Source organism: Musca autumnalis, unplaced genomic scaffold (assembly GCF_047663935.1).
Source record: "Musca autumnalis isolate F117 unplaced genomic scaffold, ASM4766393v1 scaffold_4, whole genome shotgun sequence".
Classification (NCBI taxonomy): domain Eukaryota; kingdom Metazoa; phylum Arthropoda; class Insecta; order Diptera; family Muscidae; genus Musca; species Musca autumnalis.
This window is the reverse complement of record NW_027411977.1, coordinates 106,115,189-106,142,193: the sequence shown is the minus strand read 5'-3', so window position 1 is coordinate 106,142,193 and position 27,005 is coordinate 106,115,189. Positions and strand designations below refer to the sequence as shown.

The window sequence follows — 27,005 nt, the reverse complement described above, 5'->3', positions numbered from 1 at the left end:
ATCTTAAGTCACAAAATAAGTAAGTAAGGTTGGAGACACCGATACATTCGTATTTGTTGCAAATATTGCATTTTTACAAAAATAGGGCATAGGGGAGGTACCCGCCCGATCCGAAAGTCAAAAAATATGTAGCCTATTTTTATCGGGGACCAACCCTGTACATTCGCTGAAAGTTTCAGGAAAATCGATTTAGTAGTTTCGTAGATATAACATATTTAAAAAAGTGGGCGTTGTCCAGTCTTAATGCCCCAACTAAGCACGTAAGGTCGGAGACACAATCGCCATTGACTCGGAAATTAATTTTAAAGGCGATACATTTGTAATTGTTGCAAATATTGCATTTTAACAAAAATAGGGCATAGGGAGGTACACCGCTCGATCCGAAATTCAACCAAATATGTAGCCTATTTCAACCGGGGGCCATCACTCTACGTTCCCTGCAAATTTCAGGAAAATCTATTGAGTAGTTCCGTAGATATAACATATTTATAAAAGTGGGCGGAAAAGTGGGCTTGGCCAATTTTTCTTTGCATAAAAACCTAAACTGGACTATGACTAACATTTCCACAAAAAATTATCCAAATCGCTCTAGCCGTTTTCAACTGATTCAATTACCAACAAACGACAATTGAGTTTTATATATAAAGATATATATATATATATATATATATATATATATATATATATATATATATATATATATATATATATATATATATATATATGGCGAAAAACCAAATTTTTTTACAATCGATGAATCCGAGTTTCACCCTTTCAGAATTCGCGAACTGTTAACATATTCTATATAGTATGACATACATTCTTTAAACTGAAGTGTTTTAGGAGGAATCCCATAAGGTCGACCATTAAAATTAATTTACGTGGAAGCTGTGTTGGCATCAATGTAGAAAAATAGGTAAAAATGGGTTGAAGCCAACAAGTTTTTTTATGCTCCCTTCCGATTTTAGGCTTAACCTTACATTTTATAGACATATGCCCAAAGAAAGACTCAAAGAATACTTCATGGGCAATATGATACTAGTGTATCATTTTTCGATATATCCACTGCATCCACCTAAAATTGATGCTGACATTTTGAAGCCGGAATTTCGGGGTTTTTTGAATTGTTTTAATAATTCGGACGCGCAACAAGATAATATTCAAAACTCACATTAGGATTATAAAGCTCGTGATTCTGCGTCGTTTAATGCATATCTCATGAGTGTGCTCCTTACAGCATCCTAGTAATTGGAGTCTAAAGGCCAATATTTGATGCGTGATTTTTTTTAAAAAACCTATTTTTTGCGTTTAAAATTTACAAGTGCCATTCAATTTCCTTTGTACCCCGCGTGAATTTAGTTTTTTTACGCGACGGATCTAATGAGACCTTCCGCCATCGAATCCATCCACTAAAACCGCGGATATAGATACCCTGAAAATAGGAAAGCAGCAAAAAATTATTTCGACAAATCCGCGTACTAAACCGCGATTTTCTTGAAATTTTTTTACGTAAATGGAATCCTTTATACGCGATTATAATATGTGCGAAAACGCGTGTCATAAATTACAGAGATTCGCGTGTAATATGGGTTTTTCACCAAAAATAGAATGTGGAGGCACATCCGCGGTTCTTGAAGAATCTAATTAAAATTGGTATATTTGGACGTATTTTTGATAGGCGCTGACGAAACCGGATGCGCATCAAAATCGTATGCACATTGCGCGACTTTTACCAACTTTAAGGTTTTTTGCAGTGTATGATGCAACTGGTGGCACACAATGGCCCCTGAGTGAAACATCGAAATATGCATAAATTTTGACAGAGATTGATTCGCTGTATCCAAAAACGGATGCGCATCAACCGACTTTAACTAATTCGCGAATAACAGGCTTTTTAATTATAATATTAATTGAATGATTGTAATTTCAATATTACTCTTAATTTCCTACCCTTATAAGTTATCACAGTAATCAGTTAAACTCTCGCGATCGTAAACCATATGTTTTGATGAAGTTTTAACTGTATACATTCATTATTGTATGGGATTTTAGCAAAATAGTTGGAGAACTCCCAAATATTTTTTTCTAATTTTTAGAATCAAACCAAAAAAATATTTGCAACAATATTTTCCAACAATAAGTTTTTCTCTTTTGTTGTTGCTATAATATGCAATTTATGTACCCAATCTCCATAAATTTGGTATCATATTTTTCTACGCATTGTCTAGATTCCGCATATATTTTTTAATTTATTTTTTGAGGGTTTGTACGGATTCTGGGAAAGGATAATTTGGATTTACTTCAAAATGTTTTTATTATTTGTTGATTTTCCGCGAAAATAATAATAAATTTAATAACTTTTTAAACATCCACGAATAGATATGGAATGCTGTTAACGATTTATGCATACATTTTCTCATAACAACAAAAAATATATTTTTAAATATTTTTTCTTTATATGAGAATAAAAACCGCTATAACTTTTGCGCGCATTGGCCAATTTCGTGAACGCGAGCAGATTTGAAACCGGATTTTTTTCCTTTACCTCTGTACCAAAAATGGTAGATGTGCTCGTAAAAAATTTTTTTAATTTTTTTCAAATGGAATTGTAAAGGAATTTTGTTATTCGCCATATATATTTTAAAGAGTCTCAAATGACTATTTCAATGCATTAAAAAGGGAAAAAACAAACTTAAATACCCTCAATACATGCAAATTAGTTTGTATTCCAACATTAAGCCAATAATTTGAAGAAACATGACTAACACTTTACAAATACCTTAAATCGGAAATATTTTATATGGAGCTAACTAACTTCAGGAGTATTCTCCATATAGTCCTCCTATAAGTCCAGTCAAATGTATATTTTGACTATAAGGGGGAAATATCAAAAATGCACACAAAGCTGAATGTTGGTGGAGAGCTGCAATACGAAGTAATGTCCAAACAGTCCCCAACGATCCCATGTGCGCAAAAAAAATATTCGCTAAAAGGTAATTTCTGAAGGTCTCATTTAGTTTTTTTTTTATTTTTCTTAAAAACGGTAACATATATCATTGTCTGTAACATATATCATTATCACTTTTCAAAAAGAAGTCGTCAATTTTGAGGTATGGCACTCGAAAGGTCAAATAACATAATTGGGAAAATAAACCGCTTAAGTACATTATGTAGGAAACCCTTTAAAAAACGCCCACTCCAATTGATATTGATTATGGAAATACAATTAGATTTTAAACGATACCCACTTTGCAGTAATCGGTTCAGTAGGACTGGGTCCAGTCCGGTTTTAATTACTTTTTTAACTGGATAACCGGATCCGATTCGATTATTCTACATTTCCGTAATCAGCGCAATAAATTCTACCTTTGTATAAAAAATCAAAAAAAAAAAAATCGGAGAAGTTTACGGGGACACATATTTTTTGGAGGTACAAAACCGGTTGCCCTGCATGTGTGCATTAGGGTTATGACTTTTTGATATTTTTTCTCAAAAATGATTTCCTGCAGTGAGAATGAATGAACTCTTGCCTAATAATGCTTAAATAACATTCATTCCATTTTATTATAGAAAAAGGTTCCACACAAACCACTTTGATCTTTTTTTAAATACTATAAAACGAAAAAAAAAAAAATCTCAAACATTTTTTCCTGTTGCACTAATGAATGCCCTTTTCCCAAAAAAAAACTAAACAAACTTTTATTCCATTTAAATATTGTAAAAGATCCCGCACACACCACTTTTAATTTTTATGATATATGAAATAAAGTTATATATAATACAAAATAATCTATATGTAATAATACGATGATAAAATTAGTAAGAAACAAACGGTCATATCCTTTTGGTTAGGTCGTGTGTCTCTATACCTTGTTTTTAGATAAATATCAGCTAAGAGCGACTTCAAAAAATTGTCAAATCATCTGAAAAATAAAAATTTTAAGAGATTTTGGGCGGAAGCTTTTTTTTATCGAATCACATTATAATTAAGATTTTATATAATCTTAGGTAAAAACTTATCCTACAGGGGTACGAGGTTGTAAAAAAGTCATAAAATGCGTGCTGTGTCTTTTAGAACAGCTATATCTCAAGAATGGTTCAAAAATATCTGAAAGCCTAAAAAATCATAAAATTTGACTTTTGACCCCGAATAACTTTTTGCACACATGGGATCGAAGGGGACCCTTAAGATATTATGGAGTTTTTTAGTATTTAATTTAAAGAATTTTGGAGAAAATGTACCTTTGGGCCCATACACATTACTATGTAAACAAAGATCGTTAGGTTGACACGGTCAACCTTAACAGATCGCCCAAAAATTTCATATATAAAGTTTTTGTATCAAAAGAAAACAAATTGGGGGGTAGGAGTTCCAAAAAAACAAAGATTTGTTTTTTTTTGGTCACTCTAATGTACACATATAATTTATTAAACTTAAATAAGCGCTTCGTTGTCGCGATTTGTATTAGACTTGTGTAGAATGGTCCGATATTGAATATTACATTTAATTTTGATTTTTAAAAATAGTCTGGCTTAATACCATTCTTGTTGTTTTAATAGTTAAAACAACTAATTTATTAGTGGAGAAGGTTTGGCATTGTTCGCCAATGGGTAAGGCAGGGAAGACTAGTTTCGATCCTCGCCACAGGATCTCATCAGTTCCCTTGTTTTTTGTTTGTGGATATTCTCCACCGAAGTTATTATTCAATAACTTCTTCAACAAAAAAACTTCGTATACCCAAACATCAATCGTCAGGGTTGTGTGAGGTTGCCAAAGTCTTCCCTGCCTTACCCCTTGGCGAACAAAGCCAAACCTTCTCCACTAATAAATTAGTTGTTTTGAATATTAAAACAACAACAATGGGATTAAGCCACACTACTTTGAAAAATAAAAATTGTAACAGCTATCCCAATAAAAAACGCCACCAATGTTCTATTACTTTAAATTTCAAAATAATAAAATAACTTGAATGCAATCTGCGCGGAATTTTTTTTAACGGTATGGAAAAAATATATAACCCTAATATACATTTTAGCAGGTATTTTCTGAATTAAAGTAATTAAAGTGGTTTTGACTTTTATACATAGGAATATCTACATTATGATTATAATATTTAAGACACGAATTCATTCTAAATCTGTTAATTACACTGTGCAACACGAAAATTATTAACCATATTCTGACACCGCAGTGTGATAGAACACCAAAAATGAGAAGACACGTGTCTCGCCGTTTTTCCCTATCTCATCAACTTTTGCGGTTATAGGCCTCCAAAGGTTTGAGGCTTTGATGTAGAAGGGGTAATTTAGTCAGGACTATATCTTCCAAACTGTTAGGAAATTTGAATTTATCTCGGAGGCAAATTTGTAGCTCTTGTCTTAAAGAACAAAAATTGTGAACACCGTCCATCAAACTTCATATGCAAGGTCAAAATAGCCAAGGTCAATTTTTTTTAAAATTCTTCTCAAGTTTTGTTATACAGCTATCAAACCGATCAAATTTAAAGCAAAAAACAAAAAATCCAAAAATGTACCTCAGATCTCAATAAACATTTTTCTAAAATATACGAACTCTGTAGAAACGGATCTTAATGGTCAAAATAGCAAAACAATTGCGATTTTTATCCTCTTGTCTTTGCTTCTGCTCCATAGATATTAAACCGTTCAAAATTCAAGAAAACAGTCAACCACAATAGTGTAGCAAAGGCTTCAATAAACAACTTTCTGGAATATGCGAAATGCCTATGAACGGTTCTTAATGGTAAAAATAGCAAAAATCTTTTGAAAATATCCAATTTTTATATTTTTTCTCCGACTCTGGTCCAAAGATACGCAACCGCCCAAAAATTAAGGATGCCGTCAACCACAAAAATGTACCTAAGATTTCAATAAACAACTTTTTAGAAAATATGAAGATTCTAGGAATGATTCTTAGTTCTCAAATTCACGAACAATTAAATTTTTTAACATTCCCCTTGCTCAGGTTTGGAAATAACACACTGTTAAAAACTCAAGGAAATTTGAAAGGTTTGTTATTTACGGACCTAATATATCATATAAAATAATCGAATTTTGAGCTTGAAGAATCGTTCCTAGAATCTTCATTTGTTCTATAAACTTGTTTGTTGAAATCTAAGGTAAATTTTTGTAGTTGACTATATCCTTAATATTTGGACCAGAGTCGGAGAAAAAATTATAAAAATTGGATATTTTCAAAAGATTTTTGCTATTTTGACAATTAAGAACCGTTCATAGACATTTTGCATATTCCAGAAAGTTGTTTATTGAAGCCTTTGCTACACTATTGTGGTTGATCGTTTTCTTGAATTTTGAACGGTTTAATATCTATGGAGCAGAAGCCGAGAAAAGAGGATAAAAATCGCAATTGCTTTGCTATTTTGACCATTAAGATCCGTTTCTACAGAGTTCGTATATTTTAGAAAGATGTTTATTGAGATCTGAGGTACATTTTAGTAGTTGGTTGTTTGCTTCAAATTTGATCGGTTTGATAGCTGTATAACAAAACTTGAGAAAAATTTTAAAAGAAATTTGACCATGGCGATTTTGACCTTGCAGATGAAGTTTGATGGGTTATATGTGTTCACAATTTTTGTTCTTTAAGACAAGTGCTACAACTTTGCCTCTGAGATAAATTCAAATTTCCTAACGGTTTGGAAGATATAGTCCTGACTAAATGACCCTTTTTACATCAAAGCCTCAAACCTTTGGAGGCCTATAACCGCGAAAGTTGATGAGATAGGGAAAAACGGCGAGACACGTGTCTTCTCAATTTTGGTGTTCTATCATACTGTGGAGTCAGACTATGGTTAATAAAACATGACTCAAAAAATTACACACAGTGTTATAGACAGTTCTCCGTTTGCACATCCTAAAAGTCCAAGTACATGAAGAGCGATATAATCTTGAAAATCGATTACTCCGTCATTATTTCAATCTCGCTGATATCGTTTTAGATAACTTTTTACCGTGTCTGTTGCACATTTTTCGTTGTAGATAAATCGCAAATAATCTGAAATAAATAAAGCATAGGGACATTAATTAATATAATATAATATTTTTTTCCAAATGATTATTTTGCAGTGGATGTGGTAGTGAAAATTAAAACAAATTTTAATATGGAAATCGTAAAAAAATCCGTGATGAAATCTTATTGCATATCGAATTTAAAAAAAATGGATATAACATATTTATAACAGGCGTCACAAGACGCAATACATTTAAAAAAATATATATAAACAATCTAACTATATGTGTGCGACTGTCCATTATAAATAGTAATTGCACTTCAGACCGCAGTTATGAACTGATCGGAACTCTTGATTATGGGCCAGTACATTCAGTTGCTGGTACAGTCGAACCTCGATTATCCGGGAAAAGGGAAAACACAGCATTTTTTGTTCATTTTCCACCGATTAACCGTGAAAATCATATTGATCTGGGATTATAATTCATTCGATCAAATTTCATGGACAAAAGCAATGAACAAACAAATTATTGTACAACAATCCCAATGTTTTGAACTCCACATTAAGTTTATAATTGTTCTTATAAATATTTGCAAGAACATATACGGTGCGGTTTACCAAAATTCATATCTCGACGAGTTAAAGCGATTTAGCGATGTGTGTCCGTCTGTCCGTCCAATAAAGTAATTAAATTGGTTATACCTATAGGCCGCAATTATTAAATCTTCATGAAATTTAGTATCTAGGTGGGGTTAAGACCAGAACAGACCCCTATAGTTATTGGCGATGATCGTGAAATATTTAAGGGGTGAAATGGACCAAAAACAAAATTTGTATCCAATTTTGTAGCGATACTGTAGGTCGCAATGGTAGTCTGATCGGCGCGAAATTTAATGTAGGGTTTTGATTTACGTGATGATCAGATAATATTTATCGGGTTAAATGGAAAAGAACTTTTGTGTGAAAATTGGTAACATTTTTAATATAATGACTATAAATTTACTCCTGGAAGACCTTTCCATTGTAGCCAATTATGTTGATGTACATGGTCGGATAGCAGAGATATAGCCTAATATATACATAGATCTCACACTTTTATTTGTGGGAAGTGTAAACATAATCATGCTAGATGTCGCAGTTATAGTTTAATACTGACAACTTTCTGCACAAGGTAAGAGATTTGGTCAAGAAGAGAGACGTAAGCAGGATTTCATTTCGGGATGGCCCATCTTGACCAAAAATCATGAAATTTTAAAGTGTTGTGTAGGTTTACGTAACGCTATTTTAGAGGCTGTCAATTCGTTTTTATTAAATCTTGAGGCAACGTATGTAAAATAAAATAAATAGAGGGAAAGAGTTCACAATATTAATGATTCAATTTTGAAATTTTGTACACAGTATAATTAACCCTCAGTTGGACACCATAGTCTGGCTAGACCTTTTTAATTTTATTTTGCATTTTAAACTAGGTTACGATAAAGCTATGTACCTGAGATTCCAGGTAGTCAAAAGGATCACCAAGTCAAAAGGATCACCAGAAAAGGACCTACAAGCATTTTTTGACATACGTATCACATTCGTAACACATGAGTCTGGCCAGACCCCACCCATTTTTAACGAAAAATTTCCGAAATTTTTCTTAAAATTTGATTTTTACCTACATTATTTGACAAAATGAATACCCTTTTATGAAATTTGTCGCATTTCACCCTACCATGTCTTCAAAATTGCACATAAAAAGGTCGAAAAAGCAGGATAAGGGCCTGAAATCAATGAATGTACCACAACCTAAAAAAATCCCTTGAAAATAGGGTTACACTTGTATCCTAGACAATTATACACATAAGTGGACTAATAGAACCCATTACATAGCTTTTTCGCTCTTTTTGTGGGGTGGATTGGTCCAAATATAGGATTCTCCATATGAATTATAAGAAAATCCTTAGGATATATGTCTTTATTTACCTCTTGATATCATCGTTATTGCACTGCAATAAGCTGTAAATTATAAAATAGATACTCTTCATTCTGAATAATAGGCCAAAATAAAATATAGTGCTTCAAAATGAAATATAAATAGGATTTTCGAGCATAGAGACAAGAAAACTACGAATTTTTTACTTCATAGGCATATGCCCGGTTTTACTAAGTTGATAATATCATTTAAATTTATAGTTTTTCGGCATGTTTTTTGACAAATAAGGATTATTTATTAAAAATTAGGGTCCTTTAAACATATTCCACAACTTTTTATATGAAAACATTAATTAAGTTTCCTAAAAAAATAAAAATAATTATATGGGTCTGGTCAGACTCAGGTGTTACGAATGTGACAAACAATATGGGTGTCCAACGAAGGGTTAACTGTATATTACTCGTAGTCCTTGGATATTTTGAATTGAAAATGAACAATTTCAGACCACGTTTAATATGGTTTTCGGTATTTTGAAGTTTTAACCATATACATATTGGCCAACAAGTTCTACTTGTTTAGCTCTTATATTATTTTGAGACTTTATTTACAATATTGATTTTTTTCTTTTTAAAATATTTAATTAATAATTATTACGATTAATACTTAATTTTTAATTGATATGTATTTTATTTTCAGATCAAGATCAAGCAATATCCATATCTTCAGGAATAAAAGAATGGTATGTTTAATTAAGATATATTTCTGAATATATATGTACATTAGGGCTATAACCAAAAAATACCATGCCAGTACCATGTGCGGAATATTGTCGTGATAACGAAATCGGGTTTCTAAGTTCGATTCGGTGATAAAAGTTCCCGCACCGACAAGGGTTTCTAAAGGCATTTGGATAAATTTTAATTTTGCAAAAATTTTAATTTTAATTTTTGAATCAATATTTATATGTACACTAGTGTTACTTTAAAAACATCATTTTGTTTTTGTTTTATTTTGTAACTCCTACCCCCCAAAATTTTTCCATCTAATCCAAAAACTTTATATATGAAATTTTATTCCGATCGGTTAAGGATGCCAACCTAGCGATCTTTGTTTCCATAGTAATTTGTACGCGACCAAAGGTGTATTTTCACCAAAATTCTCTAAATGCCACAATGGTCCGATCGATGAAAACACATTACCAGTTCATTACTGCGACAAAAAACAATTTCTACAAAAAATTTTAAGAATGAGCATTGAAAGGGTCTTGTTTTTATAGTATGTTGTCACAAATCAAAAGCAATAAAAATCACCTGATATTTTAACGATCAACACATCTTAATGCCAACATTGGACCACAGTACGGAATAGGAGTCATAGGAATTTGAAGTTTCACAAAGAACTGTACCCAAATTTCAGTAGAAGTTCATGTTTATTTTGCACCATCTCTCTTCAATCATTCGTTTTTCATTAGTTCTTTATAAATCTGACAAGAAATTGTCAACATATGCCACATTTTTAACGTATTATAAACAATTAGAGGCTACCGCCTTCAAAACGTCTTATTTCCCCAGTATTAAAGACATCATTTGACCAAACTTTTCGTTTTCAACTTGAAATAGCTTTCAATCGTTCCAATTTTAAAGAATCGTAACAGTAGCATTCAAAATTTGCATTCGAACTCAAATTATTAAAAAATGTGCTTATTCAGTGAAACACTTCAAACCGTACAAATTTTGGGCTTTTTGAAAGAAAATTATAAAAATATATTACGGGACTTTATCGAAGCAACACTTTTTGTTGAAAGATACTTCGTAAGAGTACAAAACAAGATATACAAACATATCCCAGGATATTCGACTAATGTCAACTAAAATGAAATAACATGTAAAAATTTAGAATGTGCTATTGAAATAAAACGGATTTTATAAGCTACAAGTTCTACTTGTTTAGCTCTTACATTAATTTGGGACTTTGTTTACAATATTGATTTTTCCCTTTCAAATTTATTTAATTACACTGTGCAGCAGCATTTTTGTGGTGTGGAAAATTTCATTTGGAGTGAAAGCCCTTGATGAGTATACTAAGAACCCAAAAGGAAATTTTCGCCATAGGTCAAGTTTCTGATATATCGCGCGGTGCAGTTTTTGACTTTTTCCCTATAATACTTGGGAAAATAGCTCCATATCTCTGTTTGGCGTTGTTGTAGCATCGTTTTGAGGTGACATGTCTTCAGTCAAATAGATTGGCGAATCTGTTTGTAGAACATTTCATTCTTCTAACTCGATGCCTTTCATGTCCTCTTCGTCCTTTATTTCTTGAACCGTAGTGAAAGTACCACAATATGAGATTTTTCAGCATCCAAATATTCTACAAAAATGTTGCTCAGAAGATTTTAGGTACGGTTCTCTTTGACAACTAATCTATTTTGTCCCGTTTTCATTGTCATTTTTGACATTTATTCGGACTTGGTTCCGAATTAAACTACGAGTATGTTTTGTTTTTCTGTATATTCGTTATTGTTTATGCATAGGTATGTAGACATTACCAATGGGTATTGCTTATGGAGACGTCTGGGGTGCTTCTGAAATATTTACCACAAATAGCTCTTGTATTGATGAACATGTTTATAACAAATTTTCTTGGAGAATAGATCAGGTTATCTCAGTTTTTGAACCGGATATTCCGACATTAAAACCGATTTTTGAACCGGTTTTAAGTAACCGATTAAACTTTTATGTATACCATTAAAAAGCTTATAGAGTTGTCAATCAAATTAAATTAATTCGCTTATGAAAACTTTTCTAGTAGCAGTTCTAGAAAAAAAACCGTTTTCTTAAACCGTTTTTAAGGAAAAATATCAGTACGCGCAAATATGGAGATCAACGGCTGGGGGGTGAAAAATTCTTTTTGGCGATGAATGTTATGGCGAAATGAATTCTTTCATTATCAATTAAATGATAGATTCGGTGATAAAAGTTTTAATTTTGTAAAAATTTTAATTTTAATGTTTGAATCAATATTTATATTTACACTAACTAGTGTTACTTTAAAAAAACATAATTTTGTTTTTTTTTATAACTGCTGCCCACCAAAATTTTCCATTTGATCCAAAAACTGTATATATGAAATTTTATTCCGATCGGTTAAGGATAACTCGTGCCAGCCTAGCAATCTTTGTTTCTATAGTAATTTGTACGGGACCAAAGGTGCGTTTTCACCAAAATTCTCTAAATGTCACAATTATCGATATGTTCGATGAAAAACTTTACCAGGTCATTATTGTGCAAAAAAAACAACAATTTCTACAAAAAATTTTCTTTATATATTTCAATGCGATACACCGCTTTGTGGAGATATTTTTGATATTTGCAAAAATGGAAAAATATATAACCCTAACGTACTTATTAGCAGGTATTTTCTGAATTAAAGTAATTAAAGTAGTTTTGCCTTTTATACATAGGAATATCTGCATTATGATTATATTATTTAAGACACGAATTCATTCTTAATCTATGAATTGTAGACAGCTCTGCGTTTGCACATCCTGAAGGTCCAAGTACATGAAGAGCGATATAATCTTGACAATCGATTACTCCATCATTATTACAATCTCTCTGATATCGTTTGAGATAACTTTTTACCGTGTCTGTTGCACATTTTTCGTTGTTGACACATCGTAAATAATCTAAAATAAAAAAGCATAGGGATATTGATAAAGATGATATTTTTTTCCAAATGATTATTTTGCAGTAGATGTGGTAGTGAAAATTAAAACAAATTTTAATATGGAAATCGGAAAAAAAATCCGTGAAGAAATCATATTGAATATAGAATTTATAAAATGGATATAACTTATTTGTAACATGCGCCACAAGGCGCAGAACATTTAAAAAATATACATGGTAATATTCAAAAAAGTTTTTCAATCGTTGAAGTTGAGGTTCACCATTTAATAAGTCGCGAACTTTTAATATATTTTATAAAATATGAATATATTTATATTAATTGAAGTGTTTTAGCCACGATCTCATAATATGGACCATAACAAATAATTTTCGTGGAAGCTGCGCTGGTGGTAATATTAAAAAATGGGTAAAAATGTGTTGAAGTTTACAAGTTTTTTTGTGTTCTTTCTTGATTTCTGGTCAAATCACGGAAAATTCAGACATAAGCTCAAAGAAAGAATTGAAGAATACCCCTTGGGCAACATGGTTCTAATGTATGACTTTTCGATATATACACTGCATCCCCCTAAAATCGATGCTGACATTTTGAAGTTTTGAAACCTGGGTTTTTCGAATTTTTCTTATAATTAGAGGGTGCAACTAGATAATAATCCAAACTAGTTTATCGTCGTTCGATGTATATCTCATGAGTGTGCTCCGTACAGCTTCCTAGTAATAGGAGTCCAAAGGCGAAAATTTGGTGCGTAAATTTTCTGAAATAACCACATGCACCTCAACCGATTTAAACCAATTCGCGAATTATTCGGTTTTTAACTTCTATGTTTTTTCTTTGATTGTAATTTCAATATTACTCTCTACGTCTTATTTCTATTGCTTATCACAGAAAGCAAATATACTTTCACGATGACTAATTACTTTTCTCGTAGAAGTTTAAGCAAAATACTTCAGAATTTGGATCGAAATTTAGCGAAATAATAGAATAACTCCCAACATTTATTTTTCAAATTTTTCGTATTTAACCAAAAATATATTTTAGAAATAATTTCCAACAATAAGTTTCCGTTCTTTGTTGTTGTTGTAATATGCAAGTTATAAACGCGATCCTTATAATTTTGGTCTCACAATTTTCTACGCGTTGTCTGGATTCTGTACGTATTTTTAAATTATTTTTTAGAGAGTTTTTGGACTCTGTTTTAGAATAAATAAAATTTATTCCAAGATTTCTTCAATATTTTTTGATTTTCCGCGAAAATAGAAATAAATTTAGCAATTATTTTAGCATCTACGGATAGATATCAAATGCTGCTAACGATTCATATATACTTGTTCATATTACAACACAATAGGAATTTTTAAATATTTTTTCTTTACAAGAGAGTAAAACCGCATATAACTTTTGAGTGCAGCATCCAATTTTGTGAACGCGAACAGATTTGAAACCACGATTTTTTTCGTAACCCATGTACCAAAAATGGCGGATGTGCTCGCCAAAAAAGTTTTTAATTTTGTTTTGTGTACTTGTAAAGGAAATTTGAAATTTACCATATAAACAATCTAATCATATGTGGGAGACTGTCCATTATATATAGTAATAGCAATTCAGGCCGCAGCACAGTGGTCAAAATCACTGATCGAGCGGCGCGAAATTAATATCTTGGAAACGAATGGAGATATCTTTCTGAAATTTTGTACTCAGTCTGTGTCCGTGGGTAATAATGGACTATATATGAACAACATCGGCAAATATTTTGGTATAGCCCCCACATTACGGTACCTCCTGATATTCGGTATTTTGGGGATTAAAGCCACCCTTTCCTTCCAAATTAGTTGTAATTTGGTACTTAGGGTTTCTAGTGATTACATAACCTTTCCACCAAAAATTGTGGACATAGGTCCACGTTTGGGTGTAGGCCCCTTTTAAGGTACCTCTCGATTTTCAGTATTTTGTGGGTTTAAAACTATATTTTCCAGCTAAATTAGGTGTAATGACCCTACCACTTTCCTAACAAAATTTCGAATACAGGACCTTACTTCTTGAGTTATCCCAGATCATATTTCGTAGCATACTTTCATCGTTTTTACCCGTAAATATTTAAGAAAATTTTCGCATTATGGAGGGAAATAATGTTAAATTCAATAAATCACTAAAAATAGGAATCCAAATGCGAAATGTTGAAATATTAGAACAATTTTAGATGAAAAATGTTTAGTCCTCTAAGGACTCCACATTATTTTCCCAAGAAAAGTAGCACAAACCGGACTAGAACCACTTTAAATGATAGATTTATTAATTAACAATAATATTAATGTGGTAAACGACCTAACGGATGCATATATTCCACTATCCGGATGAATGTACATGGGTTAACACTTGTTTTTGAACACAAAAGTTAATTTGTACCCGCATAGGCCCAAATTTATTAATATTTTGAGCGGGTGTGTATATAAGTGGGTTTCCTTATCATCTTGTTTTGTGTGTAAAGAACTATATTTACCTTCTATGCTACAAAAGTCGCAACATTTGTTCTAGAACACTTTTTCAATCATGATAGAACAATTCCCCTTCAAAAACAAAATGTGCAAATTACAATTCTGTACTAGGCTTTGAAATTTGTGTGGTACCTTTGGTGAAAAGTATGTAATACCACGAAATATTGTTTTTTTTGCAATGATCGATTCACAAGGTGCGCCTGAGCTAACTTTAAATTTAAGGTGCAACATTGCAGTTTCAAAATCCGCAAAAATTTCATTTAAAGTAAGTTCAGGGACAAAAATCACCGGAAGCAAGATATATTGCATTTTGTAATTTCTTATTCTTATTATTATTATTATTATTTTTTTTTGAAGGAAACGGTACGTCTATCCATAATAATAATAATTGTTCCACAAAGGGACAATGGAGACTTCTCTCATATCAATGAGAGCACCCCGACTCATATTAACTCAATGATATGGGACCTACAGTTTATTGCCGAGTCCGAACGGCATGTCCTAAGACACCACTTGCAGAGAAGTTTTACATGGCTGAAATATTCAGGAAATGTCGCCAACATTACTGAGGGGTAGTTTGCCATCGTTGCAAAATGTTTGATGTTGCATGGCCGGGGAACCGAAGCCACGACCCACAGTGTCACGACCGTGGCCAAAAATGGTTAAAACTAAATACTTCGTTGAACAAATTTATTGATGGGGAGTGATAGAAAACATATTAATTAAGAAGGATCTAAATTTTGGTACTGATACGTGAAGTAGTTTTTGCTATAAGAGGATTTAAATCCGACAATTTTAGTTAATACGAATTTTTGTGTTTTTTTCTAAAATTAATAAATTATATTATGCGTTAATATTTAAAATTTAAAAGTAACGGTAGCTGCAAAAATTGTTTCTAAGTTCTCTTGGGATGTAATAAACTTGGCTACACTTTTGTTTGCATGTAAATATTAATCATATGGTGTTTACATTTACCCAAACATGTATTACTAAGTTTATTAATTTTCTGAAGCTAATTTTAAATTGAGTGGAGTGGGAAAAAAATGGTATAAAAGTGTATATCGATATTTTTTGCTGTATGAGTAGTAAAAAGTGAGTACTTCAAATATATAAAGGTCCCAGCTGCAGAGGCTTGCAGACGAATGTGTCATTTCTCTTTTTCAGCGACCACCTCACTGAGAGGATACCCCCTTTTTTAACAAATCGTTTTGCGGTGTTGGCTATAGCGTGAAAACGAATGAACCGATCATCATATATTTTTGTGTGCTTATTAAGTACCTAATAATCTTGCAATTAAACGAGAGAATTTTAAAAATATCAATTTTTAAAAAAAATTATGAACAGCGAAAGTCAAAATTCGATTTTTGACCACAAATCGGTCAACAACATTTTTTAAAGGAAATTTCTCATATATAAATACAAGAGTTTGATATATTCAATATCCTCACAAACAATATGAAGACTAAACACCAAATTTCAGTCATATCGGGTGGATATTGAGGCCACAACACTCAAAATACCGAAAATGGGGAGGCACGGTTCTATAGGGGGTTATAGGAAGACCAGGACCTATACCGACATATTTCTGGTGGAAGGTTATAAGTCCCCCAACGGAGACTTAATACCAATTTTCAGCCATTTCGGTGTGATAATCAGGCTAAAACCGCCAAAATACCGAAAATCAGGAGGTACCGTCCTATGGGGGCTATATGAAGGCGTGGACCTATGCAGACAAATTTCTAGGTGAAACTATAACCCTACGAAGACTATAAACCCTACGAAGACTAAATACCAAATTTCAGCAATTTCGGTGTAATAATGAGGCTAAAATCTTCAAAATACCGAAAATCGGGAGGTACGGTTCTATGGGGGCTATATCAAAACGTGGACTGACCAACCCAATTTTTTGTGCTGAAGATTGTAATTCAATAATAGGTACATGTTCTAAAATTGATGCACCTACGACAACTCCTTCTATTTTTGGCCACAGTTAATATGAACTCGCAACATTGTGCGACCTTCAGCGTGCAAGACGGGTGTGCATACCATTGCACCACGGTGGCACGTCTATCCATTATATCAAATAACGTTTCGCAATCACATAAAATAAATTTCATGTGCCCAAAGAAAGTGGTGTAGGTCGGCCCCATCCGACTATAGCCTTCTCTTACTTATTTTTGATTAAAAATATAAGTTAATCAGTGTTATACCATTATCCGGGAAAATAGATTATCCGTATTGCATCCGGTACCGGCAATCGAGGTCCAACTGTGTTACTTAAATTATCACTCTATTAATATGCAATAGAACAAAAGTATGAAACAAAGAAAAAGAAAAACCAACAATCTAAAGTTCACGACCCCCCGTCCCCAAACTGTTAAAGGACCAGTATTTGCGAATCTGCACCTGTAATGTTCGACATCTTTTTGAAGAAGGTACAGTTTACTAACTGGATAATGTTCTTGCAAAGTACAGGCCCGATATTGCAGCCATACAGGAAATAAGATGGCGTCCCAACTATAGAGTATGCACTGTAGTTTATCTACGTCACATAACAGAAGAATTTGGTTGCGGATATATAGTTAGTCGGAAGTTAAAACATCTGATCCCCAGTTCCACACTGGTGAATGAATACAACAGCGACAAAAACCTGGTGCCAGATTTAAACATGTGTGCATATCATTTACCCAAGGTGGCACCCGGAGAGGGAGATAAGACTGTTTGTTCAAATAAGAGCGGCATACGTCTGATCCCTATTGTACAGAAGATGACTTGGATATTGTGCAAACTACTAAAGCCTATTGTCAATGGAAAAATTGGCCCTTGCCAGGGCAGCTTTAGACCTGACAAATCCAAAATTTTCCGGATGTTTGCCTTGCGACAAATCCTGAAAAAGACCCTATAGATGCAGATCGACACTTACCATCTGTTTATCGATTATAAGGAAGCATTCGACAGCCCCTTTCGTACAAAGTTATTTAAATTCATGCCTGAATTTGGTATTCCCGGCTTTGTATGATGACATTAACCGGTAGGCGTCTTTCGTGTGATCTCTTTAACATCCCTTGGCAAAAAGCCGTACGAGAAGCCAATGCTAAAAAAAATTACACAATAAATAGAAATATAAGACGTCGACCAAAAAAAGAAGTAACTGATACCTTAAAAAGTTGAAAAAGTATATGCTATAACTGATCTGCCAGTAAAAAGCGATAACACCAAGTTGATGGTATTACAAATTACACTTTACAATTACGATGTCGTATGCACCAAAAGCTGTATCGACATCAAAAAAGTTAAATTTCTCGAGTTGCAACGATTGCATTGGATAGGCAATGTTATAAGAAGTATGCAAAAGATATAATGGGGACGGTGTCGAATATGTGATACCATACACAACTACCATTGTACAAAAGCAGATGTCTAATACCACATTTCTTAAGGCTAAGCAAACCAAAAGCAATTAAAGTTGCACTACTGAAATCCAATAGTTTGCGTTAATGATTGTTTCCGATGCAAATCCAAAAACATGTTTCCAAATGTTTTGAATAATATCTTCACAAAATTTGAAGCCACAAATATTAGTTTTTAATAACGTAAATCGATTCAGTAGAGCAAATCGAAAAAAAAATATTTTTTTTTGCTTAACGCAAATCGAGGTATTAGTTTAGTTCGATTACTTTGAAAATATGTCCCATATAAGTTTCGAAGAACTAGGTCAACAATTTCGAAACCAAAAATGGAAAAGGTTTACTTACTACTCTCTGTTAGCCCCATCAACACAATTTCATGACGATCCGATCAAAATCACGGACACACATAGCCACATCGAATCAGCTCGTCGATACCCTGTAGGAAGCATGGGGACATGTGTCGACATGTCACCACTTTGTCTACTATTATGGTGACAAAGTCAACAGGTTGTCAACAAATGATACTTTACCTAAATAAGAAGAAGAATTGTTTATATTGAAACCTGGTAACCCAACAAAGCATCTTCTTATTTTTTCTTCAATTTCTTAATTGTTTGCTGTAAAATAATGTTGGCGGTTCGTTAATAAAGTGTTTTTGTGAAAAATCAATAAAATACATAATTTTAATAACAACAAGTATGAGCAAAGGAAAGTAGGAAAGGAAAATAACAAACAAGTGAAAAAAAGACAACACTATCAAAATATAAATTCTGGGGCGGCTGACAATATTTGTGGTGAAAATTCACACAAATAGACATTTTATGGAATCTTTAGAGAATATTGTGGAGCCTGACGAATATATTGTCCCGTCTCGCTGGAAATGATGAACGCATCTCACATGTGATATTTGGACACGGCATAATAATGAGTTAAAATGTTGAAGGGTTTTTTGGCAAAAATCGATTGCGAGATTTTTCCAATGTTTATACAAATGTAATGTGGAAGCAAATTTAAGGACATTTTGTTTATCTATGATTATTTATACATGTTTATGCTTTTCAATTCCTAGATGTTTTATCCATATTCAGCGAATCGCCTGATAAAACGTTAAGTGCAGCAGAAGAAGAAATATTTTAAGCAGATACGAGTAAATCACATTAATCCTTATGGCCAAGAAAATAAAAAGGCGATGATATTTCTGACGATGAAAACAATTTTTTATTATTGGTTATACAGCCTTGAAAAAATTGGCTTTATTTACTAATTTTGTGCTAGTGTGGAATCTTGGGCTTAGCCCTATATAAAGGTAAAAAAGACTGTAATACGCAATTTGTACTTTTTTAGTATTTTCATAATTATATGTTTTTTTAATAAAATATACTATTATTTATTTATTCTGAACATTTTATGCCCTCTACAATGAAGTATTCTGAACTAAAATTAAAATCCACAATTGAAGTAAAATGGAATAATTAGTTTCCTTTTGTGTATGAAGAAGACTTAATATTAAATTTCAGCAATTTCGGTAAAACAATGTGAGGCACCATTCTATGGGGCTATTTCAAAACGTCGTTCTATACCGACAAATTTCTGACGGAAAGTTTTTAGGCTCAAAGTAGACTAAAAACCAAATTTCCTATATTTCGGTAAGAGAATGTGTCTAAAACTTAAAAATACCAAAAATCAAGAAGTACGCTTCTATGGAGATATAGGAAGACGTGGACCTATACTGATAATACTCTTCTGGAATATTTAATAACTCTTGGAAGACGAAATAACGAATTTCAGCCATTTCGGTTGGATATTGACGTCACAATCTTCAGTATTACGAAAATCGGGAGGTACCGTTCTATGGGGGCTATATCGAAACGTGGACCTATACCGACGACAGTCAGAAATGGGGCAATATGAAAGCATGCACCTGTACAGACATATTTCTAGAGAACAGTTTTATATCACATTGAAGACTAAATACCAAATTTCAGCCATTTTGGTGGAATATTGAAGACACAAACTTCAAAATACGAAAAATCGGGAGGTACCTTTCCATGGGGGCTATATGAAGGCGCGAACCTATATCGACAAATTTAAAGGGGAAGTTTGAGTACCCCCAACGAAGTCTAAATACCAAATTTCAGCCATTTCGGTGGAATATTGAGGCCACAACGTTCAAAATACCGAAAATCGGGAGGTACCGTTCTATGGGTCAATATGAAGGCATGGACTGATACCGACAAAAATCTGGGAGAAAGTTTTATTCCACCAACGTAGACTAAGTACCAAATTTCAGCCATTTCGGTGTGATAATGAAGCTAAAACCCTCAAGATACCGAAAATCGGGAGGTACTTTTCCTTGGGGGCTATATGAAGGTGTGGACCGATACCGATAAAATTGTAGGGGAAAGATTTATACCCCTAAAGAAGACTACGTACCAAATTTTAGCCATTTTGATAGGATAATGAAGCTAAAACCTTAAAAATACCGAAAATCGGGAGGTACCGTTCTATGGGGGCTATATGAAGGTGTGGACCGATACCGACAAAATTCTGGGGGAAAGTTTTATACACCTAAAAAAGACTACGTACTAAATTTCAGCCATTTTGGTAGGAGAATAAAGCTAAAACCTTCAAAATACCGAAAATCGGGAGGTACCGTTCTATGGGGGCTATATGAAGGTGTGAACCGATACCAACAAAATTCTGAGGGAAAGTTTTATACCCCTAAAGAAGACTACGTACCAAATTTCAGCCATTTTGGTAGTATAATGAAGCCAAAACCTTAAAAATACCGAAAATCAGGAGGTACCGATATATCCCATTTTCAATACCAACCATCCTGCAAGTAATAAAAACTTCTGTACCAAATTTTGACTCTCTATCTTTAAAATTGCGAGCTGTATCTTGATTTCAACAGACAGGCAGACGCACGGACGGACAGACGGACATGGTCAAATCGACATAGAATTTTATGCCGATCAATAATATATGTATGTACTAGGGTCTGCGACGAATATTTCGATGTGTTACAAACGGAATCACGGTTACCACCGGGTAAAAAAATTGTCTACCAAAATTTGCCGAAAATGTTACCAAAAAGTTACCAACAAATTAAATTTGTCATTTTGCTTGTTACACATCGAACTATGCATCGGAAACCCTGTAAAATGTATATATTCTAGACCAAGGCATATTTATATAAGGTAAATGCATGAATTACAACAAATTTTCAAAAACAAAATTGTTCTTATTGAAAATTTAATGTCAAAGAAAATATTGAATAATAGGGTCGTTCTAAACAATTCTCAGGAAAAACATAAATACATTTTGAAAATCCTCTAAACTAGAACAAATTTGAATCAAAATGCAAATATGAAGCATACAGAATTGTCGCACGTTACTATTACATTTTGAAAACCAATGGTAAGTTCAAGTACTCCAAGAATGTACTAATTTTTACTATTTTTTCGATAACATAAAGGAAAAAATGTTATCGTAGTAAATAAAAGTAGCTTCTTGCAGGTTCTGGCAAAGATATAGAACTGTTAAGATTGGACTTAGTGCATAATGCAGTTCAATTTTGCTATTAAACCATAGAGGGCGTTTGTGTATAACATACAACTAACAGAACACGACGGCAACAAAAACAAGTATAACATAATTTTATGTCACCATATTGGAAAATAACATTGTGTTAGACCTCGAGCACCATCTGCCGATGTATAGTAGCATTGTAAATGTCCCATCTTGTTATATTTTATGTCTTTGGTTCTGGAACAGAGCAATAGTTTGTTCAATCAAACCTTGAAAAAGTTACCAAACCAAAAACGATGTTACCAAGTTACCAACCCTATAAAAAGTTACCAAATTTGGTAATATTCTACCAACTGTGGCAACCGTGAACGGAATGACAAATTTAATTATACCCTCCATATGGTGGAGGGTATAAACATAAAATTGTTGATGTTTATAATTTCATTGCAAGTAAAATAAGTAATGGTAACAAATTGTTCGTTATATCCGTGGTTTTCTATAAACGGTTCGACAATAGTAAGCTATATTTTATCTCTCTTTTACATATCCATCTTTGATACAGTTAAATTAGCACTGAATTAGTTTTTGCTAACGTATGTATGTATATTTCAAAAATGTACAAAACAAGTAAGCAAAGGCTATAGTCGGACGGGGCGGACCATGTGATACCCTACACCACAACCTGTAGGAATTAACAACATATGTGCAACCGCCTTTCACGGTGAATGTCCGGGTTCGATTTTCATCAAATTGTCAACGGTGGCAAAATACCCCTTAGTAATGTTGGCGATATTTCCTGAGTATTTCAGCCATGAAAAACGTCTCTACAAGTGGAAACTTAGGACACGCCGTTCGGACTCGGCGATAAAAACTAGGTCACATAGCAGTAATTTAATATGAATCCATTGATATGAGAGAAGCCTCCCTTGCCTTCAAAACGATTCGAGAGGACTCTTAAATTTCCCTTTTCCGAATTTTGTGTGGGAGGTACCCTAAGGTGTGGACCGATATAGTCTTATCCGATTTATATCTGGAAGGAATAATAATAAATGGAAAGTTTGGAGCAAATCGACTGCTCACTTCGCCAGTTATCGTTTACACAATTTTTCGAAAACAATTTTGAACTTTTTTGGGGGAGGTGTGGACCGGCATAGCCTACATTCGAACTTAAACAAAGTTTGGGTAATATATTACGATGTATAAAAACGGATCTACCGGTTCGAGAGTTATCGTGCGAACCAACCAGCTAGACATTAAGAGATACAGATGAACGGGCAGGGCTAAATCGACTATAAATTGTCTGCAACGAATTTCGTCCAAACATACTTGGGGTCTAAAACCAATATTTCGATGAGACACATTTTTGGTCGTATTTTGTTTGTATCCCCTTTACCCTAAATCCTGAGGTATAAAATAGGTGGCGAGGCTACCCCATGTTGCAATGTTTGTATAAAAAATCCAATTAGACAACTGAACTGCCATGGTAGAGACAATTTGTAGGATGGGAGGAAATTGTGGTTCTCTACACAAAACCCATTATATATTAGGCAGTAGGTCCGTTATCTAGCAGACACATTATTGCAATTTGCATCAGGGGAAAGGTCACTAGTTATTATTCCATATGTAGACTACTTTGCCCTCCAGGAATTAAAATATGGACCAAAAATAAAATTTGTATATTTTTCATATAAAGGTAATGGTCTATGTCACCCGCTAAATAATATCAGATCATCATGCAAAATTATAGGCATTTTCTTCTACCTAAACTCTTACCTCGTGCAAAATTTCGTGACTATTGAGCTTTAACTGCGACCTCTAGAGTGTTAATTAATACACTACAAACAAAAAACTGGATATATTAGTCTGTAGCTCTGTTATCTGATCATGTACATCAACGTAATCGACATCAGTGCTAAATAATATCAGATCATCATGCAAAATTATAGGCATTTTCTTCTACCTAAATTCTTACCTCGTGCAAAATTTCGTGACTATTGAGCTTTAACTGCAACCTCTAGAGTGTTAATTTATACACTACAAACAAAAAACTGGATATTTTAGGCTGTAGCTCTGTTATCATGATCATGCAAAAATAAAACGTTCCAGTTCAAGTTTTGCGGACGCTAGAGTGATTAAAACAGACGCTAGAGTGATTAAAACAGACGCACAGACTGGTATTTTTAAATCAACTCTGAAATTCACCATGATCTTGAATATATGCATGTATACCTTATGAGGTCGCAAATGATTATTTCGATGAGTTACAAGCAGTAAAACAAACTTGATATACCCTCCATACTATGGTGGGGGATATAAACATATTTAAGATGTGTTTTCTTTTTGGTTTTTTAGTCTCAACCAAAAATAGACGTAAACATCACAGATCTTATAATGCTAATTGATTTTATAATGTTCTAACCTTTGTACTCCGCATCCTCCGTACTGTAGTCATTTAGATTATCCTTGGCATTTTGTTTACCACCATCAATCCAATAAAATTTTGAAATTCCATAAACACCACAGGGATCTTTGCTGGCACACTTCACGGGACTACAGTTACTAACTGTTTTGCATAGGCAGCGTAGACATTTGTCCATTATGCCACTATCTTCTCTCACAGTTGAGGTTTGTAAGTTTTCCTTACTATTTGCGTATTCATATTCTAAATTATATTGATTCGTATAATCATTATCTATTACATATGAATCAGTTGATGTCCCTTCATCAAAATTCTCCGCAGAGTCAATGTCACCATATTGTGCTACTGTCGTATATGGTTCATCGTTGGCATATTCCTTACTGGTCGCAGAGCTATAATCATCTTCAATACTTTGTATAATCTGTTTGGTTTTCTGAATTACAATGTCGTCTCTAGTTGTTATATTGCCGGCATTTTCCTTGTTTTTAGGTAATTTATCTGTAATCAGAGGAGAATATTTTTGTTAATAATTATTATTGACAATATGGATGTTAACATCACCCTATCTTGGAAGTATTCATACAATTGTGAACTTTTATTTACATACCAACGCCAGCGGTTGGTTGGACACGATCATCACCGATATTCAAACGCCCGAAATGGTGTTTCTGTCTTATGTGAAGATATATGGAACCGACTATTAAGCCAAACGACAACAGTATGGCAGCAATAACAACTTTTTGATTTAATTCCTTGGTGAGAACCATAATTTCTAATTTGGATATGTATATTTTTTCGCCTTTGTTGTTAGTATTATTTTTTTGTTTCACTTTTTTCACTTTATCCGACGTTTATAATATTCACACTAACTCAGTGAATTCTATATTCATGTCGTAAAGGCATTGTTTATAATTGAAAAACAACAATTGGATGCTGATTAAATATTTTTGTGGCTTATTCACTGATAACCTTTTACAAAGCGTGTTTGCTGCAGAGTTTAATAAACGGTCTGTGTTTAAAAAAAAAATACATTCGTCGTTCGTATTGTTTGAACTCAGAATGTGATAAGAGATGCAGCATGAAAACCGCAAAATATTATTTATTTTTCAATCATCAATAAAAACAACATAACAACATATATTCTATGAGACAGTTATATTCTAGAGAATTTTTGTCAAATATTTAATTTGTTTTTCGTATGGACTGACTGTACGGTAATTTGAGCTCGTTAAAAAGTGTCAAGCTACGACAAAAATTAATTCAATTGCGAAGTTCTTAAGGCCTGCGTACATAAGCTGTCTTGCCTGATGGCCTTGCTTTCCTGCTTCATTTCTGACATAATAAAAATAAAAGAATAAAGAAGGCCGAGCAAATTTCGAACTGGGTTGCCCTTTTCTTTTTTATTCTTTTATCCGAAGCAAGCAAGGTAAGCAGGCAAGGCAGTTTATGTATATAATTTTTCGGCCAGTATGTCAGGAAGCATTAACTTGTCCACGGAAAACATAAAATAGCTGTAAACAGGACCACAACAAACAGCATCAGAATATGTACATTTTCAAGGGATCCTCGAACTGACCCTAAACTGCACTTAGACACAAATGTGGGGGAGCTACCCTAAGGGGATGACCACTATGGGCCATTTTAGAAGCTAAACTAAATTTTGACAAAATATTAGGAGACCCAAAGTTTGGACCAAATTGGTTGCCCCGTTCAAGGGATATCCTGCATACAATTTTAGTGATATGTTTTAAACATTGGGTGGAAGTACCGGAAGTTGTGGACGGGTATTGTCCATCTTCAAAATGAAACTAAGTTTGGACAAAATATTACGAACCAAATCGGTTGATCAGTTCGAGAGTCCTCGTGCTCTACAACCACTACATATGGTGCCATAGGGTCTTTTTATACCTTTCGGGATGTTTTCACAAAAAGTATGGACTCGCCCCTGAAAAAACTTCTACCATCGTAATTGAAGCAGCGAATACAGGATGCTTCAACAAAAATCAAAGTGATTCGAGAGCAGGTCTTAAAGTGAACTTATCCGAAATTTTGTACCCGAAGGACTGGACAAATATAGTCCATATTCGAACCTGATCTACATCTGGTAGATATATTCGGATATATAAATTATGGACAGAGTAGGTCGATAGAACCCATCTTCTAACTTAAACTAATATTGGACCAAATATTACGAAAGCCAAGTTTTGGACCCAATCGGTTGATCCGTTCGAGAGTTATCATGCGCTCCAGTCAGCCAGACAGACAGACGGACGGACATGGCTAAATCAATTCCAAATTGTCTGAAACGGATTTCGTCCAAACATACTTGGGGTCTAAAACCATTATTTGGATGAGGCACATTTTGCCTGTATGAAAGTGTATATACCCTCGTTAGACTAAATACTGAGGGTATAAAAAGAAGTTAAACCATTAAGGAAAGGATCAAAGTCGGGTGAGCCGACTATATGATACTCCACACCACTGTGAATACGTAAAATACAAGTCTTTGTTAGGAATATACCAATGCTCAAAATTTTAGAAGGAGATGTTGTTTGACGCCTGGGAACC

General features: G+C 33.4%; 2 protein-coding genes across 3 annotated transcripts in view; one reads left to right on the top strand and one right to left on the bottom strand.

Moving 5' to 3' along the window:
* The window catches only part of LOC141401259 (GTP-binding protein Rhes), a 310,203-nt gene that overhangs the window by 152,821 nt on the left and 130,377 nt on the right, over positions 1-27,005 (top strand). For both annotated transcript variants that reach the window (XM_073981337.1, XM_073981338.1), the window contains exon 2: positions 9,598-9,640. The gene's annotated coding sequence lies outside the window, so the exon portion shown is untranslated. The remainder of the gene's footprint in view (positions 1-9,597; positions 9,641-27,005) is intronic.
* On the bottom strand, positions 12,207-25,330 carry LOC141401121 (uncharacterized). The gene is made up of 3 exons (XM_073980991.1): positions 25,045-25,330; positions 24,438-24,935; positions 12,207-12,586 (listed from the first exon to the last, which is right to left on the bottom strand). Exons 1-3 carry the CDS (start codon positions 25,202-25,204, stop codon positions 12,384-12,386), a joined length of 861 nt encoding a protein of 286 aa, XP_073837092.1. The 5' UTR covers positions 25,205-25,330; the 3' UTR covers positions 12,207-12,383.

Coding starts and splice junctions, on each gene's coding strand:
- LOC141401121 (XM_073980991.1), bottom strand. CDS start 25,204: ATGGTTCTCACCAAGGAATTAAATCAAAAAGTTGTTATTGCTGCCATA. Junction 24,936..25,044: donor CCAACCAACCGCTGGCGTTG/GTATGTAAATAA, acceptor CTCTGATTACAG/ATAAATTACCTAAAAACAAG. Junction 12,587..24,437: donor GGAGGATGCGGAGTACAAAG/GTTAGAACATTA, acceptor TTTTTATTTTAG/ATTATTTACGATGTGTCAAC.